Source organism: Oncorhynchus mykiss, chromosome 4 (assembly GCF_057628025.1).
Source record: "Oncorhynchus mykiss isolate SJ-2025 chromosome 4, ASM5762802v1, whole genome shotgun sequence".
In the NCBI taxonomy this organism is placed as follows: Eukaryota; Metazoa; Chordata; class Actinopteri; order Salmoniformes; family Salmonidae; genus Oncorhynchus; species Oncorhynchus mykiss.
Window position 1 is genome coordinate 30,134,066 of NC_143025.1, and position 19,199 is coordinate 30,153,264.

Sequence of the window (19,199 nt, forward strand, 5' to 3'; positions counted from 1 at the left end):
ACACAAACACACAGTGTCAGCTTTCAGGTGTAAGAGTGAAAGTAATACCACTGTCACCAAAGGGATGGTCTAACTTCAGCCTCTCCCACGCAGAGTTGTTCCTGTATGTTGTCCTCTCTGTTTCCCAGCTCTGAGCAGCAGACACACCCTGACTGGACTGGACAATTAGATCGGGGAGGCAGGGACTGGTGTGTGTCCGTTCAATGCTGCCAACAGTCTGGGCCAAGAGCTAACCAGCTCACAGCTACCTCGGACAATGTGTGCTATATACACTATCTATATCGCTCTGTACCTATCAGTGGTTCTATCTCTCCCTACCTGCTCATTCTCTCCATCTTTCTCTCTCTCTGGCCCACTCTCTCCCCCTATCTCACTTGTTCCATAGCCCCAGTCCCTAGTTCTACTCACACTGCAATTTCTCCCTTCCAAAGTCAATATTTTCTCTTCATCACCGTAGATTGCTTCCAGGGAGTAGAGCACATTAACACACAGACCTATGCTGGTTATATAACCTCGCTCTCTCTTCCCCTCTTTCTCTCTCCCTCCCCTCTCTCTCTCCCCTGTCTCTCTCTCCCTCTTTCTCTCTCCCTCCCCCTCTTTCTCTCTCCTTCTTTCTCTTTCCCTCGCCTCTCTCTCTTTCCCTCGCCTCTCTCTCTCCCTCCCATCTCTCTCTCTCTCTCTCTCTTCTTCTTTCTCCAGAGGGATTCTATGAATATTTAATCTATTCTCAGAGCCTCCTCAACGACGGCCTTAGAGAATAATATGGTCTCTGATCCTTCTCTCTCTCTCTCTCTCTCTCTCTCTCTCTCTCCCTTTCTGACTCACAGCCCAATGGTCCTCCTCATAATCACCATCATGAACACCATGGTTCATCCTCCACTTTCTCCTCCTCCTCTACATTCTACTCTTCATGCCTCTGTCCATCCCTCTCATTCTCCAGGGTCGTCCTGTATACTGCATCCATCTGAAATGGATTCTAAATGCCTCTGCAATAAACACTGCATCAATAAAATGGGGAATAAAATGGCGCCGGGAAGAAATGGCAGCAGTTTTACGGGCGCCCAACCAATTGTGCTATTATGTGGTGTTTTTCCCATTTTTTGTAACTTATTTTGTACGTAATGTTTCTGCAACCGTATCTTATGGCAAAAAAGAGCTTCTGGGTATCAGGACAGCAATCACTCACCTCGGATTAGACAAATGTTTTTTTCTACAACAAGGAGGATGCTGAGGACATTCTCCAAACACCCCACAGGGCCAACATCCCCATTATTTGCAAGAGGAAGCGACGCAGGTACAAGGGACAAAGAGTCGGATACCTCGTCAGGACCCAGAGAGGGCAAGTGGGAAAGCTGCCGTTATCGTCAATACTACTTGCCAACGTGCAATCATTGGACAATAAATTAGACGAGGTACGATTATGAATATCCTACCAATGGGACATCAAAAACTGTAGCCTATAGCCTATATTTCATGGAATAGTGGCTGAATGACGACATGGATATTCAGCTAGGATATATACGCTGCACCGGCAAGATAGAACAGCACACTTCAGTAAGACAGGGTCAGTCTGTGCATATTTGTAAACAACAGCTGGTGCACGAAATCTAAGGAAGTCTCTAGATTTTGCTCGCCTGAAGTAGAGTACATTGTGATAAATTGCAGGCCACACTACTTTTCAGCTATACTTTTCGTGCCTGTTTATTTACCACCACAGACAGATTCTGGCACTAAGACCGCACTCAGTTAGCTGTATAAGGGAGTAAGCAAACAGCAAACCGCTCACCCAGAGGTGGCGCTCCTAGTGGGCGGAGACTTTAATGCAGGGAAACTGAAATCAGTTTACCAAATTTCTATCTACATGTTAAATGTGCAACCAGAGGGATTTTTTTTGATCACCTGTACTCCACACACAGAGACGCGCAAAAAGCTCTCCCTCGCCCTGCATTTGGTAAATCCGACCACAACTCTATCTTCCTGATTCCTGATTACAAGCAAAAATTAAAGCAGGAAGCACCAGTGACTCGGTCTATAAAAAAGTGGTCAGATGAAGCAGATGCTAAAATACAGGACTGTTTTGCTACCACAGACAGGAACATGTTCCGGGATTCATCCGATGGCATTGAGGAAAACACCACATCAGTCACTGGCTTTATCAATAAGTGCATCGAGGACGTCCCCCCCACAGTGACTGTACGTACATACCCCAACCAGAAGCCATGGATTACAGGCAACATCCACACTGAGCTAAAGGGTAGAGCTGCCGCTTTCATGGTGCGGGTCTCTAACCCGGAAGCTTACAAGAAATCCTGCTATGCCCTGCGATGAACCATCAAACAGGCAAAGCGTCAATACAGGGCTAAGATTGAATCATACACCACCGGCTCTGATGCTTGCCTTATGTGGCATGGCTTGCAAACTATTACAGATTACAAAGGGAAGCACAGCCACGAGCTGCCCAGTGACACGAGCCTTCCAGACGAGCTAAATCACTTCTATGCTCCCTTCAAGGCAAGCAACATTGAGGCATGCATGAGAGCATCAGCTGTTCCGGACGACTGTGTGATCACGCTCTCCGTAGTCGACGTGAGTAAGACCTATAAACAGGTCAACATACACAAGGCTGCAGGGCCAGACGGATTACCAGGACGTGTGCTCCAGGCATGTGCTGACCAACTGGCAGGTGTCTTCACTGACAATTTCTACATGTTCCTGATTGAGTCTCTAATACCAACATGTTTCAAGCAGCCCACCATAGTCCCTGTGCCCAAGAACACAAAGGCAACCTGCAGAAATGACTACAGACCCGTAGCACTCACGTCTGTTGCCATGAAGTGCTTTGAAAGGCTGGTCATGGCTCACATCAACACCATTATCCCAGAAACCCTAGACACACTCCAATTTGCATACCGCCCAAAGAAATCCACAGATAATTCAATCTCTATTGCACTCCACACTGCCCTTTCCCACCTGGACAAAAGGAACACTTATGTGAGAATGCTGTTCATTGACTACAGCTCAGAGTTCAACACCATAGTACCCTCAAAGCTCATTACTAAGCTTAGGATTCGGGGACTAAACACCTACCTCTGCAACTGGATCCTGGACTTCCTGACATGCCGCACCCAGGTGGTGAGGATAGGTAGCAACATATCTGCCACTCTGATCCTCAACACTGGAGCTCCCCAGGGGTGCGTTGCTCAGCCCCCTCCTGTACTCCCTGTTCACCCATGACTGTATGACCAGGCACGACTCCAATGACAAAGCCTATTCCCCCTCAGGAAACTAAAAAGATTTAGCATGGGTCCTGAGATCCTCAAAAGGTTCTACAGCTGCAAAATCGAGAGCATCTGGTTGCATCACTGCCTGGTACGGCAATTGCTCGGCCTCTGACCGCAAGGCTCTACAGAGGCTAATGCGTTTAGCCCAGTATATCACTGGGGCTAAGCTGTCTGCCATTAAGGACCTCTACACCAGGCGGTGTCAGAGGAAGGCCCTAAAAATTGTCAAAGACCCCAGCCACCCCAGTCATAGACTGTTCTCTCTCTACTACCTCATGGAAAGCGGTACCAGAGTGCCAAGTCTAAGACAAAAAGGCTTCTCAACAGTTTTTACCCCCCAAGCCATAAGACTCCTGAACAGGTAATCAAACGGCTACCTGGACAACCCTTCTTTTTACGCTGCTGCTACTCTCTGTTTATCATATATGCATAGTCACTTTAACTATACATTCATGTACATATGTACATACTACCTCAATTGGGCCAATGATTAAATGTCAGGAATTGTGAAGAACTGAGTTTAAATGTATTTGGCTAAGGTGTATGCAAACTTTAGACCTCAACTGTCGAATGAGGAGACAGTACTGCTGCATCAAAGGAAATGGAACAGAGGAGACTGTGAGGGGACAAACACACAAACACATACACACACTGACACACTAACACCCACACACACACAATGTTTTAGTTTTGGTTTGTATGTCATTGTATTTTACATTTGTGTGACTGTCCCTGTTTTTTGTGGACCCCAGGAAGAGAAGCTGCTGCTTCTGCAAAATCTAATGGGCATCCAAATAAACAAACAAAGCTTGGACCAACAGACTGATAAACAGCTTCTATCTTCAGGCCACCAGACTGTTAAAGAGTCATCACTAGCCGGCCTCCACTCGATACCCTGCCCTGCACTTTAGAGATTACTGCCCTATGTACATCTATGAATTGGGATTTTAAGGGGTTTGAAATGGAGTGTTAAAATTAAAATCAAAATTGAAGAGCATCTCAGAAAAATTAATTGGACACTGGTCGCTTGAATAATGTTTACATACTGTCTTTCCCACTTTATATGTATATACTGTATTTTGGTCATGGCTCATACTATATAATGTAGGGAATGGTCTCTACAAGGTGTTGAAATCGTTCCACACTCCATGTTGACTCCAATGCTTCCCACAGTTGTGTGAAGTTGGCTGGATTTCCTATGGTGGGGATGGACCATTCTTGATACACACGGGAAACTGTTGAGCGTGAAAAACCCAACAGCGTTGCAGTTCTTGACACAAAGTTACCTCCATAACCTGTTCAAAGGCACTTCAATCTTTTGTCTTGCCTATTCACCCTGTGAATGGCACACACAAAATCCATTACTCAGCTGTCTCCTCCCATTCATCGACACAGATTGAAGTGGATTTAACAATAAGTGACATCAATAAGGGATCACAGCTTTCACCTGGAATCCCCTGGTCAGTCTATGTCATGGAAAGAGTACGTGTTCTTAATGTTTTGTATACTCTGTATAGTCCAGACTATGTCCAGCAGCTCTCTGTCCCAGTCCCCTGAAGCTCCTACTCTCTCTCCTCCAGCCTGGCCCACAGAGCCCCAGGCTCCCACTCTCCCATCTGATCACTATCTTCTGCTCTGTTCTGGGGACCAGAGGACTCTTACACAATGTGCAGCTGAATTATTAAAGGAACATATGCTGCAGCAGTTACCCAGCCGTGTCACCCTCAGCACAGAGCCAAAGGAACTGCTCACACATACACGCACATACACACACGAACAAACACAGGCACACACTCTCGCAAACACATAGACACTGGCGCACACAAACACAGTCAAGTAAACACAGACACCAAAATCCATGCAAGCGCAGGCATGCACCTACACACGGACACACACACACACATGCACACAAGTCCTGACGTACACACACGCGCGCGCACACACACACACACACACGCACACGCACACGCACACACACACACACACACACACACACACACACACACACGCACACACGCACACACGCACATCTTATACCCTCTACAGAGAATCACAGAAACTGCAGACACAGCATAGAGATCACCGACATCATACTGATTTAAACACAATCGCCACTGACAAAACAATATAGACATAGACACCCAGCATATACACATTTCATATAGTGCACAAAAGAAAACACACAACCACTCACTCAAACGAACACACACATACCTTCCTGGGGCACACTGGCGTTCCTGGCATTATCTTGTTCCTCTGCGGTCTCATTGGACACGGAAGTGCCACTCTTGGTCCTCCGCAGGACACTGAAAGCACGGTTCAACCGCCTGAAGGAGCGGCTCCTGACCGAGGTGCGGTCATAGTTTCGGACTGAGGGGAGAGAGAGACAGGGGCACACTTTATAGATCAGCCCTGTTCTGACTGAACATGTCTGGACAAGTCTCTGAGACAACTTCTCCACAGCCAATCAGATGCCGGAGATCTCTCGTTCTCTCTGCCTCTACAAAAGCCCTAACAACAGCTTGAACACATTTGTTTTAGGGATTCCAATCAATACCCTTCAGCAATTTCCCAAAACACTCATTATTACAAGAAAGAATAGAAATTCACACTCGAGGGAGGGGGCCTAGAAACTCTGCAGGGGTGATGGGCTTTGTAAACTGCAGCAGTCATTTTTATGTCATCTTTCAGCTAAAACTGTGTGCAGTGAGACCCTACTATAATCTTCTATAGTTGAGATTCTGGCAGGGAGTGTGCGTCCCTGGCTCTACCAGAGCAGAGCAGGCTGCAGTGGAGTGTGAGCCCCAGCCTGGCTGCCCTGAGAGCGGAGCAGTGGGCTCTGCAGCGCCCCTCCCTCCCTCTGCGGGCCTGGAGAGATGCGAGGCCTCCTGACAGCCACATTATTCTTTAAACGCACCCGGCGCTTCTGGAGCTGACAGCTTGTTCAGCAGCAGTGGCTCTGCATGGTGGTGGGTACTCCGCTCCGCAGCCCTGGCCAAAGTGCTGGTGCAACGTCATTTGATGCCCCCCCCCCCAAGAGCGGTGCGCTCACGTTGAGAGGGGGGATGTGAGTGAGTGTGACACGCTTGAGTGGCTCCAGGGTTCACAGGTGGGATGAGTGGAGGGTGAGGGGCTAACACGTCATTCAGCATTAATGGACCTGGGCTATATTTAACCCTCATTCCTCCCACTCTCACTCCCTCTCTTTACATTTTCCCTCCCTGCCTCCCTCTCTCTCTCGCTCTCTTTCTCTACCCCTCCAGCCCAGGACAGAGATTTTATAGATCGGTGAAAAATCGATGCTATAAAAGCTAATTGAAGAACAGGATTTCCATCAAAGATCATTAAGTAGTACAGATACTGTATGTAAGTGTGCGTGGGTTATGGGATGTACACTACTGCTCAAAAGTTTGGGGTCACTTTTTTTTATTTTTTTATTTTAATGGGCAAAAAATGTGCTTTTCTTCTAAAAACAAGGACATTTCTAAGTGACCCCAAACTTTTGAACGGTAGTGTATATCTGGTGTGTGGGTATGAGGGGGGAAAATACATGTTTGAATAATGTTTACTGGTGGTATCTATGTAAGTGAGGGACTATGAAACTGTGACTAGAAAGCCTCCACTGGCTCCCTGCTTTCTATTGATTTTCAATCAGTCACAGTGACAAACAGTGTGATGCGCGCACACACACACACACACACACACACACACACACACACACACGCACACACACACAGTGCTTTATAGATCAGAGAAAGGTTACTAGGTGCAGCACATCCCATAACCGTACGCACACACACACTCACTCTTCTTGGAACTGCTGCGGGCTGCCAGGCTTGTGGTGCTTCCTGATTGGCTGTTGTCCTCCATGCTGGGGTCGAAGGCAGGGTTGACGAGGCCGGGCTCGTCTGATAGGAGAGCGACCGCGGAGGAGGTGGGGCCATCGCCGGGCAGGGTGGCCACAGTGAGTTCTGATGTGCTGTCAGTGCAGTCCCCCTCCTGGGAACGTCGCTTCCTGTCGGCAGACAGGCCATAGTGAGACGCCCCTTTACACCTTCATAAACATACAGGGAGACAAGAACAACCTGTCAGAGACACACACTATAGACCCAGCTGGGAGAGGTCACGCATCATCAACAACAACAACAACAGCAACCTACCAAGAAAAACCTAAAAAGAGGTTAAAATGGGATACTGCAACAGAGACGTTGTATAATGTACCCTGTGATGGATGGAACTATTATTACGCTCTCAGTGACTCATCACAAATTACAGGATGTGTCATGAATATATGATGCAGTGAACCCACGACAGCCACTGAATCACGGAACAGAATAGACTATCAGTCAACAGTCCTGAATCCTCTTGAATCGTCAGTGGCTCAGTAGTGACAAATAGTCCAGTCCAGGTAGAGAGGATATGGACAGGGATTAAAGGTCACTACCATCTCAGGAGCAGTGGTTAATATGATGTGACCTCTGACCCATCACCCCGTAGATGCATCCATCTCCTCACCTCTACTTCCTGATCCAAGCTGCATAGAGAGGACATCTATTTGACCTCATGACTGATGTCATCATCTTGACAAGTGATTCCTCCTCAAGCAACATCACACACCCAATACACAACCTGCTAGTGTATAATAGTATATTTTCTGACGTAGACAACTGATCATTGTATTTGTATTTTTTATGGTTGTTCTTCTGAAATAAAAACTGGATTGATACTGTCATATTGTCATTCTGTCTTGTCACCGTTTCTGTCTTATTTGATCAGTCAGTGCATAATTAAGCAATAAGGACCAATGGGGTGTCATGACGTTGGCCTCTTTGGGTATAGCAACCCCACCCGCAAATGGATTGACCTCTGACCTCAGCAGCTAACCCTAATTCAACCCTAATTATGCCATTACTGGAAAAGCAGACAACAACGCTTTCCAAAATCAACCATCGGGCACAGGCCTCGTAAAGGTTCTCTCCAGTCTAGCCCTGATGTCTTGCCACCCAAGAGTGGCATCTGTCCAATACCGCAGTGCACAGCTGAAGCACGAGCAGGTAATGGGAGACATAAAGGGACAAAGGGAGAGAACCGGGAAACCAATGACAAATGCAGAAAAGGGAAAGATTCTGCTAGCTATGGAACTGCGCTTGAAAACTGAACAATTAAATGGAATTGCAAAAACGTATGACGATGAACAAGCACAAGCTCTTCAACAAAATCGTCTTCCACAGGAACAAAATCATATGCTACAGGAACAAATCAATTTAGCCGAAACTAAATACGATGATGTCCACGCCAAACTAGATCAATCTAAAGAGTTATCTACAAACAGGAGCGCTCAACTTGATAACATGCATGCATTTTTGTTGAACGTTACTCAAAGTAACACGGTTCTAGTCAAAACGCTGCAGTCCATAGACGATCAGTTAATGAACACAATGACAAAGTTGGATGACAAATCAGCAGAACTCATTGAAGTCGCTGACCAAATTAATGATGAGAGAACTCAGGTGATGAAGATGGAAAGATAAAGATGTTGAAAAACCTCTTGGGGCAGAATCCGATCCAAGGAGATATTACGATATCTCGACACATTCCATCAGTCAACATGATTGACCATTCTTTTCATGATTTTGAGCCAGCTGTCTCTGTGAATAAGCAACCTCCCTCCTCCTTGCAGTCATGCAATATGGTAGTTGAGATGAACTCCTCTTGCCCTTTGGACACTTCCGCAATCACTGCGGCCGTCTCAGCAAGAAAAACATTGATGCGCAGAGTATACTCTGCTTCCGATGATACACCTTCCACTTTGTTGGGGACTGTCACCCCTTACAATGATACTAATGGCGTCAGTTCAGCAACTGACCCGATGACTCCCACTGGTGAAACACTTTGCAATATCACAGACCGATATCCTCGTCTCAGTTCGCAGGTGCTGAAGAGGTTGCCACACGCGGACGTGGTGGTGACTGACATGCCTCGACAGCCACTGAGGGTGTTGAAGCACAAACGCCAGGAGATTTGGTTGAAAGGTTACAGCCATTCTCATAATGTGGCTGCTGACAACTCGTACATAGGGTTCGACCTTTTCGTTTGCGCCTCGGACACCAACACCACCCGCTGGTGGGGGGGTCCGGAGACACAAAGGGGGGGAATAGTAGCCCAGACCCATGATGAGCCTCATCGAGGCCGGTGGGGGGGGGGGGGGGGTCGAGACTACAGACAACACCGTACGAGGCTGCCAGAGCATAAATCAAATCTAGTTGTAAACTCCCCTATGAGAACAGTGAGTAGCAGACAGGCCCCTGTACGGGGATTAACACATCTAAGATAGTACTGAGGTGTACCACACTGGTCGTAAAGGAAGTCCAGTGGACTTGTCCAATCTCCAAAACAAATGGCAACAATAATCATTCCTTGCCATGTGTAGGATCAACTACAATACAACTAGTAAAATGCTCCAATCATGTGTTGTGGTAGTATAATATTTCAGAATAAATCGGTAGGATAACTGGTCCCTTTGAGCACCAGTACCAATACCAGCGACAGTCAGTCTAGCTACAATCAGTAAGAAGGTTAGAGACCTAACCAATCAAATTACCCTTGACAACAGCGACATAGGAGTCACTCAGAGTGCAACACGTGGAAGGGAATCTCCAGTGCACTCTTCCACTGGTTAACACACATGTCACTAATAAATAGAATCCTCCATTTAGGAGGAAAATTATTAGAAGTCATTAACCATGATCACACCACGTACGACTGGTCCAATACTTAAAGAGTACTTCCATCGTGAGGTTAGCTCCTCCGTGGATAACATAGCTATGAAATAGACGTCATACCTATCACCACTACAATAGTGGAAGACACAGTGACTTGTAGTAAAAACTACTATAGACTCCCTTGACACCAATTCTGACTGACCTCCAGGCATTGACCTGAAAATTACCTGACTACGTCAGACTCATTCAGAACAAGTTGTAATCTGCCAGGATGCTTGGTTTTCTTCCCTTGACATGCACGCTTGTGTAAGCATAAATGCACATGCACAACAGAACATCCAATTAGGATTTATGCTAGGATCACTTAAGGGTCCAAGCAAAATACCAGCCTTAGTAAGTGAAGTTGAACATTTACTTCTAGGCCTTTGACTCTACAGCACTCACCAGTTTTCTTCCCAGAAGTCCATAGGTCATCCCTGTAGACTGCCCAAAACTAGTGCCTTACAGCTGTAAACTTATCATATAGTTATCAACTTAGGATAATGCCTAAGCAACACACCAAGTAGGAAAACCCTAGATATGGTATTAGAGACAATGCCATGATAGTCATTTTGCCAGAACATTGGACGAATGTAGAATACAGTCCAATTAGATGATTTTTGTGTGAGAACTATATTTTGTATATATTTTCTTTATGCTTTCATTCCTTTTCGGTTCAGTTCCTTTGACACTTAAGAAGTGATAGAGCCATAAACAAAGTCCCCATACAACCATCACTTAGTGCCACAACGCCACTCATTGGGGAATGAATGTAATTCTATATATTTCATGAGTGTGTGTACGTTGTTAACATCTGCCTAAGTTACTGCCACAGATCTTCCAGTCTGGACGACGACCAGACTACGGGTCCGGAATGGCGACCCCAAATCCGGACACCCATGGTCCATCCTTGTGGCGGTATGCCCTGCTGTCAGGGAGCATACCAAGGTAAACCACTAGAGGGGGGGGGAAAGGGGGGCGCAACGGCGATCACCAACCAGGACATCTACCAAGGTATATCACTAGAAGGGACCGCAACGGCGATCACCAACCGGACATCAACTGCCAACCTTGTGGTGGACTGCGCCGCTTTCAGAGAAGCCTACCAAGTTCAATCACCAGAGGGGACTGCAACGATGATCTACAAACAGGACATCACGTGATCATGATTTTATGTTGACAAACAAGATCCAAACCACCAGGGAGGGTATGTCATGATGCTGGCCTCTGTGGGTATAGCAACCCCATCCCCCTCTCCCTGCCTCCCCCTTGCCTCCTTCAACTAGGCTGCTGTGGTCAGAGGTCATAAATTCCTGAGAAGACCCTCCCACATGGCCACATAGTAGAGAGAGAGTAAACTTTCATAGAGGACAAAGAAAATCCTTCCACCTCACAGAACTTGAGGTATGAACAAATGTTCCGGAGAAGGTATAAAAGATCGGTGAAGAATCCAGCTACAAACTGGTCCGTTTTTCACAACTTGGGGAAGCTCATGGGAGACGGTGTGGCCACATTACCATAACGCTGTTTATATAATAGCCTCAGATATGAGATTTTCATCTAATTGTTGTATAAGATGAATGAGTGAGTATGATACTGTTTGTATAATTGTGTAATGTGATTTTGGACTGTTTTATGAAGACAAAATAAAATTCCCTTTTGATTTGAACTAAATCAGAGGACCGCCCTTGAGCCCAGTTAGGGTCAGGCCTCCTGGACCGCCCCTGAGCCCAGTTAGGGTCAGGCCTCCTGGGACAGCCCCTTTTCTGCCATTCCGAATAAAATCCAACTTTGAGAAATTATCAGCAGACCGAGCTTACTTCAATTACGAGATGGCTAAAGGTTGCAGACCATGTTTTTCTCCATTAGGAGGGGAACAAAGGTTGTAGACCATTGCTGAATCTTTTAACCATACCACGTGGTTAAACTCTTAGACTATCGATACCGACAGAATAAGAACAAGTCTTTTATACTAATTACTAGTCTGCAGCTAGGAATTCGGTATCATTGAACGCGAAGAACGACAACCGCCGAAACATCCCCTCTATAACGAATGTCACTTTGAACTACCCCCTCTAACCTAGACAGAGAGAGAGAGGGAGAGAGACGGACAATTCTACAAAAGACACAAACTTTTCACCAGCGATCAAGACGACACACTGAGCGTAAATATATATATATTGATTGCAATTGTTCCCGAATGAGTGAGCGTTCATGTGTAAAGGATTAGCATTTCAATTGTTATAATTATCACGCCGTAGTGACTTCTTAGTCGACCCCCACTTCCCCTTTTGTCTAACAAGCCGCCATGCCGGTTTAGCCCACTAGGGCACATTCTCCTATCATTTCATGTAACCACATTTACCATGTTTGTTTGTTTGTTTATGCATTTCTGTGAATTACTTAGTTAGTAAAACATAAATGATTTAAGACAATTGCTGTGTGGATGACTCCTAGTGAAGACTGGGTTTGTGCAGATAACCAACAATTTATAACATTTGGAATGAGACTAACGTGAGGTACAGTAAATAATTAATTAATTCGAAGACTAATTGATCAGATAAAATATCTGAAAAGTTATTTTAGGAAACGATAACTTTGTAATCTGAATATTTTTCCTTGGTGCCCCGACTTCCTAGTTAATTAGTTACGTGATTAATCAGTTGATTGCGCAGTAACTAATTACAGAGATAGTTTGATAAAAACTATCAGTCTTCAGTTAATGATAGTAAAGACACGACAGGCGTGTGGTATATACCACGGCTAAGGGCTATTCTTAGCCAGGATGCAACGAGGAGTGCCTGGATACAGCCCTTCGCCGTGGTATATTGGCCATATACCACAATCCCCAGAGGTGCTTTATTGCTATTATAAACTGGTTACCAACGTAATTAGAAGAGTATATATATATATTGTCATATATATATTTATATATATTTTGTCATACCCGTGGTATATGGTCTGATATAGCTTTCAGCGAATTAGCATTCAGGGCTCAAACCACCCAGTTTATGTATTGTGCTGCTCTTTGAGTCACTGTGGATAGGATCGGCTGACAGATGATTCAATTCAAATGTGAACAAATAAACGTTACAGTGGTTATAGAGAGCAGGTAACACAGGAGACATGAGGAATATAAAACACCACAGAGGTCTCAATGTCAAATTATCCCTCATGAGACTAAGCGTATTCTCAAATTCCCAGTATTGTTCACGTGTTTCACGTCCCTACACTCGCTCTGCAACAAAAACAGAACACTCGCTCTGCAACACAAACAGAACACTCGCTCTGCAACACAAACAGAACACTCGCTCTGCAACACAAACAGAACACTTGCTCTGCAACACAAACAGAACACTCGCTCTGCAACACAAACAGAACACTCGCTCTGCAACACAAACAGAACACTCGCTCTGCAACACAAACAGAACACTCGCTCTGCAACACAAACAGAACACTCGCTCTGCAACACAAACAGAACACTCGCTCTGCAACACAAACCGAACACTCGCTCTGCAACACAAACAGAACACTCGCTCTGCAACACAAACAGAACACTCGCTCTGTAACACAAACCGAACACTCGCTCTGCAACACAAACAGAACACTCACAAGGCACAAACACCAACGTGCACATACACGCGCACAACCCTACAATTGAAATCCTCACAAACTGAGCATGTCGGAGAGTGTGTTTGCAAATAGACAGCAAATAGCTGTCTCTGGTTTTCCCTCTCTTTCCCATAATAAAGGCTTTTGGTTGAAGTGCCAATAACGGAAGCTGAAACAACATTGTCCTGTCTCTGCCTCTCTGTAGAGCTATAAGAACAAACATTCATTAACTGTCTTTTTATGGGCTGGATCATACCAGACCCAGTTAGAGCTTCTACTAACACACTCAGACATACACAGCAAACCAGTCTGAAGCAGTGTTTTGTCTCAATCGAGGTCTGTCTGAGCAGGTCATGCTCTGTCCATACATCACAGACAGAGACATTTCATTCTGAACTGGCCTCTATATCTCACTTCCAGCCATAGGGCTTGACTGGCTCCACCAGTCAGCTCTAACACTAGGCTAACAGACAGAGTTTGGGGAGCAGTCGGTTCAGTTCGGCATGGGGACTGACAATCAAAGAAGAGGGAGACGTTTCAGACAGTGGAGCCAAGCAGAGTCCCATTGATCATGATTTGTGGCCCAGTCAGAGCTTGGCTATGCTGGGACGCTTGCTATTACTAAACTCCACCTGTGTTCCACAAGCCTGTCAGATGGAGGGAGGTGTGTGTGCTTATGTGCATGCTTGCGCGTGTGTTTGTGCATGTATGTGTGTGGCGGTCTCTTTCTATCTACCGGAAACTCACCCTAATTCAGAGCTAACTTTTGGAATCCTATCAAGAGTGTGGAGTCAGCAATATACCACTTAAGCAAGGGTGGTTGGAAGTGGTTGGATAGAAGAAGAATATTTCAGTTCACAACGCTGAGCCCTGCTTCAGTGGAGAGGGGCACCATCCTTCCACCTGTCACTCAACATCAATTTGTGTAATTAAAGCTGCATGTACATCAGTCACAAAGACTGCTGTTACACCAGCAAGTTACGTGCTTCAAGTGGGGCTAAATTAATTACTTCAGGACATTAGGAACTTTACAACATGCACAAGTACACATGCGTATGCACGCACGCACGCTCACACACACACCGCAGACACTGGAATACACCTACAGATGACAAGCCTGCAGTACAGTACCTTTGGAGAAGCTGACAGTATGGAATTAAATCCTGAGAAAACATTCCCACATTTTACCAACGGCAGTGGAAAAATGAAAAACTAAGTTAACGGAGGTGTTCAGAGAGTGATTAACAACCCACATGACAAAATACTATGGTATAAATACTATAGTATTCACAAAAGTATTTTGGCTGACTACTTTAGTATTTACTATAGTGTTTTAGTTGTATTATTTTCAACATCGAAGTGGAGGCTTTCTCCTTCAGGAAACCTACTGGAGAAATACTAAAAGAGCACATTTTTGAAAACCTGTAGGTAGGTAGATAGGTAGTGTCATGGCTTGACTTTAACATTCATCTGAAGACTGTTACTTATTCAATTTACTAACTATGTTTCATTGTTACCGAATTAAATTAATCATGTAACAATTAACTCATTAGCATCTGGGGCACCACGAGACCGGGTCTTTATAGAGTTACCATTTCCCGAATTAAACTCTAAAAGGTCTTTAAATATAACATACATAAACTATCAACGGCGGCATGTAGCCTAGTGGTTAGAGTGTTGGGCCAGTAACCGAAAGGTTGCTGGGTTGAATCCCTGAGCTGACAAGATAAAAATCTGTCGTTTTTCCCCTGAACAAAGCAGTTAATCCACTGTTCCCTGGTAGACCGTCATTGTAATAAAGGTTAAAGGTTACCTGACTAAATAAAGGTTAAAATATTCTGAACAGTCATTCTGAACAGTCGTAACCTCCTTGCATCTGCAAAAACCCGAGCCTTACTTATGATTCAGTGCTACACAAATTGGTTTAATTATTGATTTACTTGCTAGTTTAATGGGAACACGGGATAAACACACACACTCTGTACTGGTTATTGACTGGGGACGTAATGCGCTGAAAACAGGTCCCTTGCGGAATGACAACAACATGGATGCTTGTTATAGAAGAGATGGGGAGAGAGGGACAGAGACACTTAACATTGCCACATTCAGAAACTACTCTCACATACAATAACCATATACTTTGCACACAAACCTCTGCCTGTTTTGAGTAAGAAATCATAAAGGGTATGAAAGAAGCAGTAGAGTCTGTACCATCAATCTGTACATCCAAATATGATCCAAGTAATAAGTTCACACAAGGTGTGTGACCAGTGCATCCCAAGTGGTTTGAAGAATGCATTATCTATGCTAGAGGAAGCTCACGGTACAATATGTTTTTTCTCTCAGAGACAACACCCTAGTCATTGTCTCGTGTGTGCCTTGTTAAGGCTTTGATACCCTTAATTGAAATCCCCTTCCTTCTGGGGATCAGAGGCACAGGGTTGCTTTAGCCACTTAGGCATATCTCCACTGCTGCTTAGAACATTAAAGGCTGTCTGGAGGAATTAAGGCCACAATCTCTCCAGTCTGAGGCCAGAGCAGGGAACCCAGACAACAGTCCCCAAGTCGCAGAGGGACAGGGTGGTCCTGAAGCTGGGGACCCTAGAGAGAAGAACCAACGAGCGAAGACAAACAAATGTTGGATCGTTTTCTTCCGAACAAACTACTCTTTTTCTTTCTCTGCCCTCCTATCTAATACACAAACAAAACCTCCTCCTGTACTGTTGTGTAAATTGTGTTTTTCTGCCCCCTCTCTTCCCTCCCCTGTGTGTGTCAGTGTGTGATTTGTGTTGCGGGGGATCATGGCTCAGCTTAGTGCTGGCTCATTAGAGCTAGCTGCCTGCCTCAGCAGCAGTACACCATGCCTAGTTCTCCACAGTCACAGACAGACACAGAAAGACGCTTCAGTAATCACATCATCTCCATTAACCCCTGTGATCTGGATAGAGATAGCTAAGAAACACCTTCTCTGGCACAATAATAATTACCCAGCATTCCGTGGGAGGGGCGGCGGAGGAGAGAGGGGAGGATGCGCCCTGGCTGGCTGTGACAAAAACAGTCTTCTTCTTGTGATGTGAAATAAACACCAGCTCACAACTCATCAAAGCCTGTGAGATTCTCCAATCCTCTTTAGGGGTGAGTGGATTATCCTCCCTAACCCAAATACGCTACGCTCTCCCTCTCTCGACTGACTGCAGCAGACAATAATATTATCAGCACAGAATACACAGACAGCACAAATAACCACAGACCATTATCAAAATATGAGCTAGATCAGTCAGTCTGGTGCAGACATGTAACGGCATTTGTCTTCCTCTGACGAGGATTATGAGAGATCGGACCAATGTGCAGCGTGGTATGTGTCCATGTTAATATTTATTAAATCAACTGAACAACAAAACAACAAAGTGAAAGAACTGTCTGGAGAAGACACAAAACCGAAAATAATCACCCACAAAACACAGGTGGGAAAAGGCTACCTAAGTATGATTCTCAATCAGAGACAACAAACGACACCTGCCTCTGATTGAGAACCATACCAGGCCAAACACATAACCACAACATAGAAAAAAGAACATAGACTACGCACCCCAACTCACGCCCTGACCAAACTAACACAAAGACATAACAAAGGAACTAAGGTCAGAACGTGACAGGACACAGGGTTCCTTGTATTTGTGTGTGTGGATGTTTGTGTATGTGTTTGTGTATATGTTTGTGTATGTGTGTGTATAGTGTGTGTGTATATGTGTGCATGCATGTGAATGGCCTTGACTACCCAGAGTGTCTGTCAGGGATGGTCCAGTGTTGTGACCTGAACCCTGATGGACGTATCCATTCTGAAGTTGGTGTATAGCAGGGGTGGGCAACTCCAGTCCTCGAGGGCCTGATTGGTGTCAGTCTTTTCCCCCATCCCTAGCAAACACAGCTGATTAATCAGATTTCATTCTAAACTGGAGATCATGATTAGGTGATTATTGGAGTCAGGTGTGTTAGCTGGGGCTGGGGCAAAACTGTGACACCAAGCAGGCCCTCTAGGACTGGAATTGCCCACCCCTGGTGTATAGCATCCTCTCTGTGGTGTGTGATGGCTACCGAGAGTCATGAACCAACCCAGTCCCCGGCCCTTCCCCCCTACTGGCGGTAGAGATGCCAGCAGTGTTAATCCGGACTGTTGGAGTACTGCAATCCTTTCCCAGCTCACTCCATGACAGCTCAGTTCTTAAGACGTATTGGGAAATATAACTTCTGACATAACAGGCTGAGAGAAAAGGAAAATATGATTCTGTTCTGCGTCAGGCTTGGAGGAAGAAGCTTTTCTTCGGCACTGTGAAAGGCGGGACATTTGTATGTGAAAGAGATAGTTGTTTGGGACAGACAATACCTCCCAACAGTAGGCCCATATTGGGAATACAAATGACATTAAAGCATTCTGGGAAGTATGATATCCCATCATTCCCGAGCGTTTTTAATCACCCTATCGTCTAAACCGAGGAGTATCATCTTCCTTATCTCTATCCGTGCTTTGTCACAAGATCAAACTAAAGCTCCTTGCTTTGGCGAAAAAGCCTCTGGATTAAGAAACTCTAAATCTCACTAATCTTACAAAAAGAAGAGGAGAAAAAACCTTCTTCTTCTCCTTCTCGCTCTCTGTCTAATAAAAACGTATCCCTCTGAGCTCCTCTTGATGTCTGCTCCAAAAGTAAAACTCTTGACAGCAAACTGTCTGCATGTCAGACAGAGCTTTTGGCTAAGACACGTCACAGAGGAACACTCACAACCCACTGGGTACAGACGTCATTTCAACGTCTAGTTTTGATTTCATTTTGGATAAGTTGTCAACTAACGTGAATTCAAAGTGAAATCAACAAAACATTTCACCATGTCAATGGATTTAGGTTAAAAGTTGGGTGAAAAAATACAAAATTCCCTTAAATTGCTGACTTTTTCAAATCCATTCGGTTTTCCACATTTGTTTTGAAATGGTATGGAAACAATGTAGATTGAAATGGTATGGAAACAATGTAGATTGAAATGGTATGGAAACAATGTAGATTGAAGCAAGTTTTGCCCAATGGGTTTAAACTGTTTGATGAAATAAAACGCAGCTCTTTCTTTCTTTGACTCAGCCTCTCCACATGCACACATACACCACAGGAGGTTGGTGGCACCTTAATTGGGGAGGACGGCTCATGGTAATGGCTGGAGTGGAATAAGTAGAAAGGTATCAAATACACCAAATACATGGTTTGATGCCATTCCATTTGCTCCGTTCCAGACGTTATTAGGAGCCATCCTCCCCTCAGCAGCCTCCACTGATGTACGCACACACACACACATACACACACTTACTCACAGGCTCACAGTCCGCTGAGGCATGACATGGGGAGGGAAATTGTTAATTAATTAAATCCATATTGACAAAGGCCTGGAGAAAAGAGGAGAACATCTGTGTTCACTAGCTCCTTAATTAGATCAATTTATCAATTATAAAACCTTGCTTTATTTTGGGAAGATCATATACGTAGGGAGGGAGGGTGGGAGG

At 45.1% G+C, this 19,199-nt stretch overlaps 1 protein-coding gene and 1 non-coding gene across 6 annotated transcripts in view; both read right to left on the bottom strand.

The window, feature by feature from the left end:
- Positions 1-19,199, bottom strand: part of lnx1 (ligand of numb-protein X 1) — a 69,408-nt gene that overhangs the window by 22,524 nt on the left and 27,685 nt on the right. For all 5 annotated transcript variants that reach the window (XM_036968590.2, XM_090231824.1, XM_036968591.2 and 2 more), the window contains 2 exons: positions 7,088-7,335; positions 5,496-5,651 (listed from right to left, as the gene is read on the bottom strand). In XM_036968590.2, coding sequence (XP_036824485.2) covers positions 5,496-5,651; positions 7,088-7,335 — 404 coding nt within the window. The remainder of the gene's footprint in view (positions 1-5,495; positions 5,652-7,087; positions 7,336-19,199) is intronic.
- Positions 15,016-15,068, bottom strand: LOC118945897 (U7 small nuclear RNA). The gene has a single exon (XR_005041052.2). It is a non-coding gene; the product is annotated as a U7 small nuclear RNA (small nuclear RNA).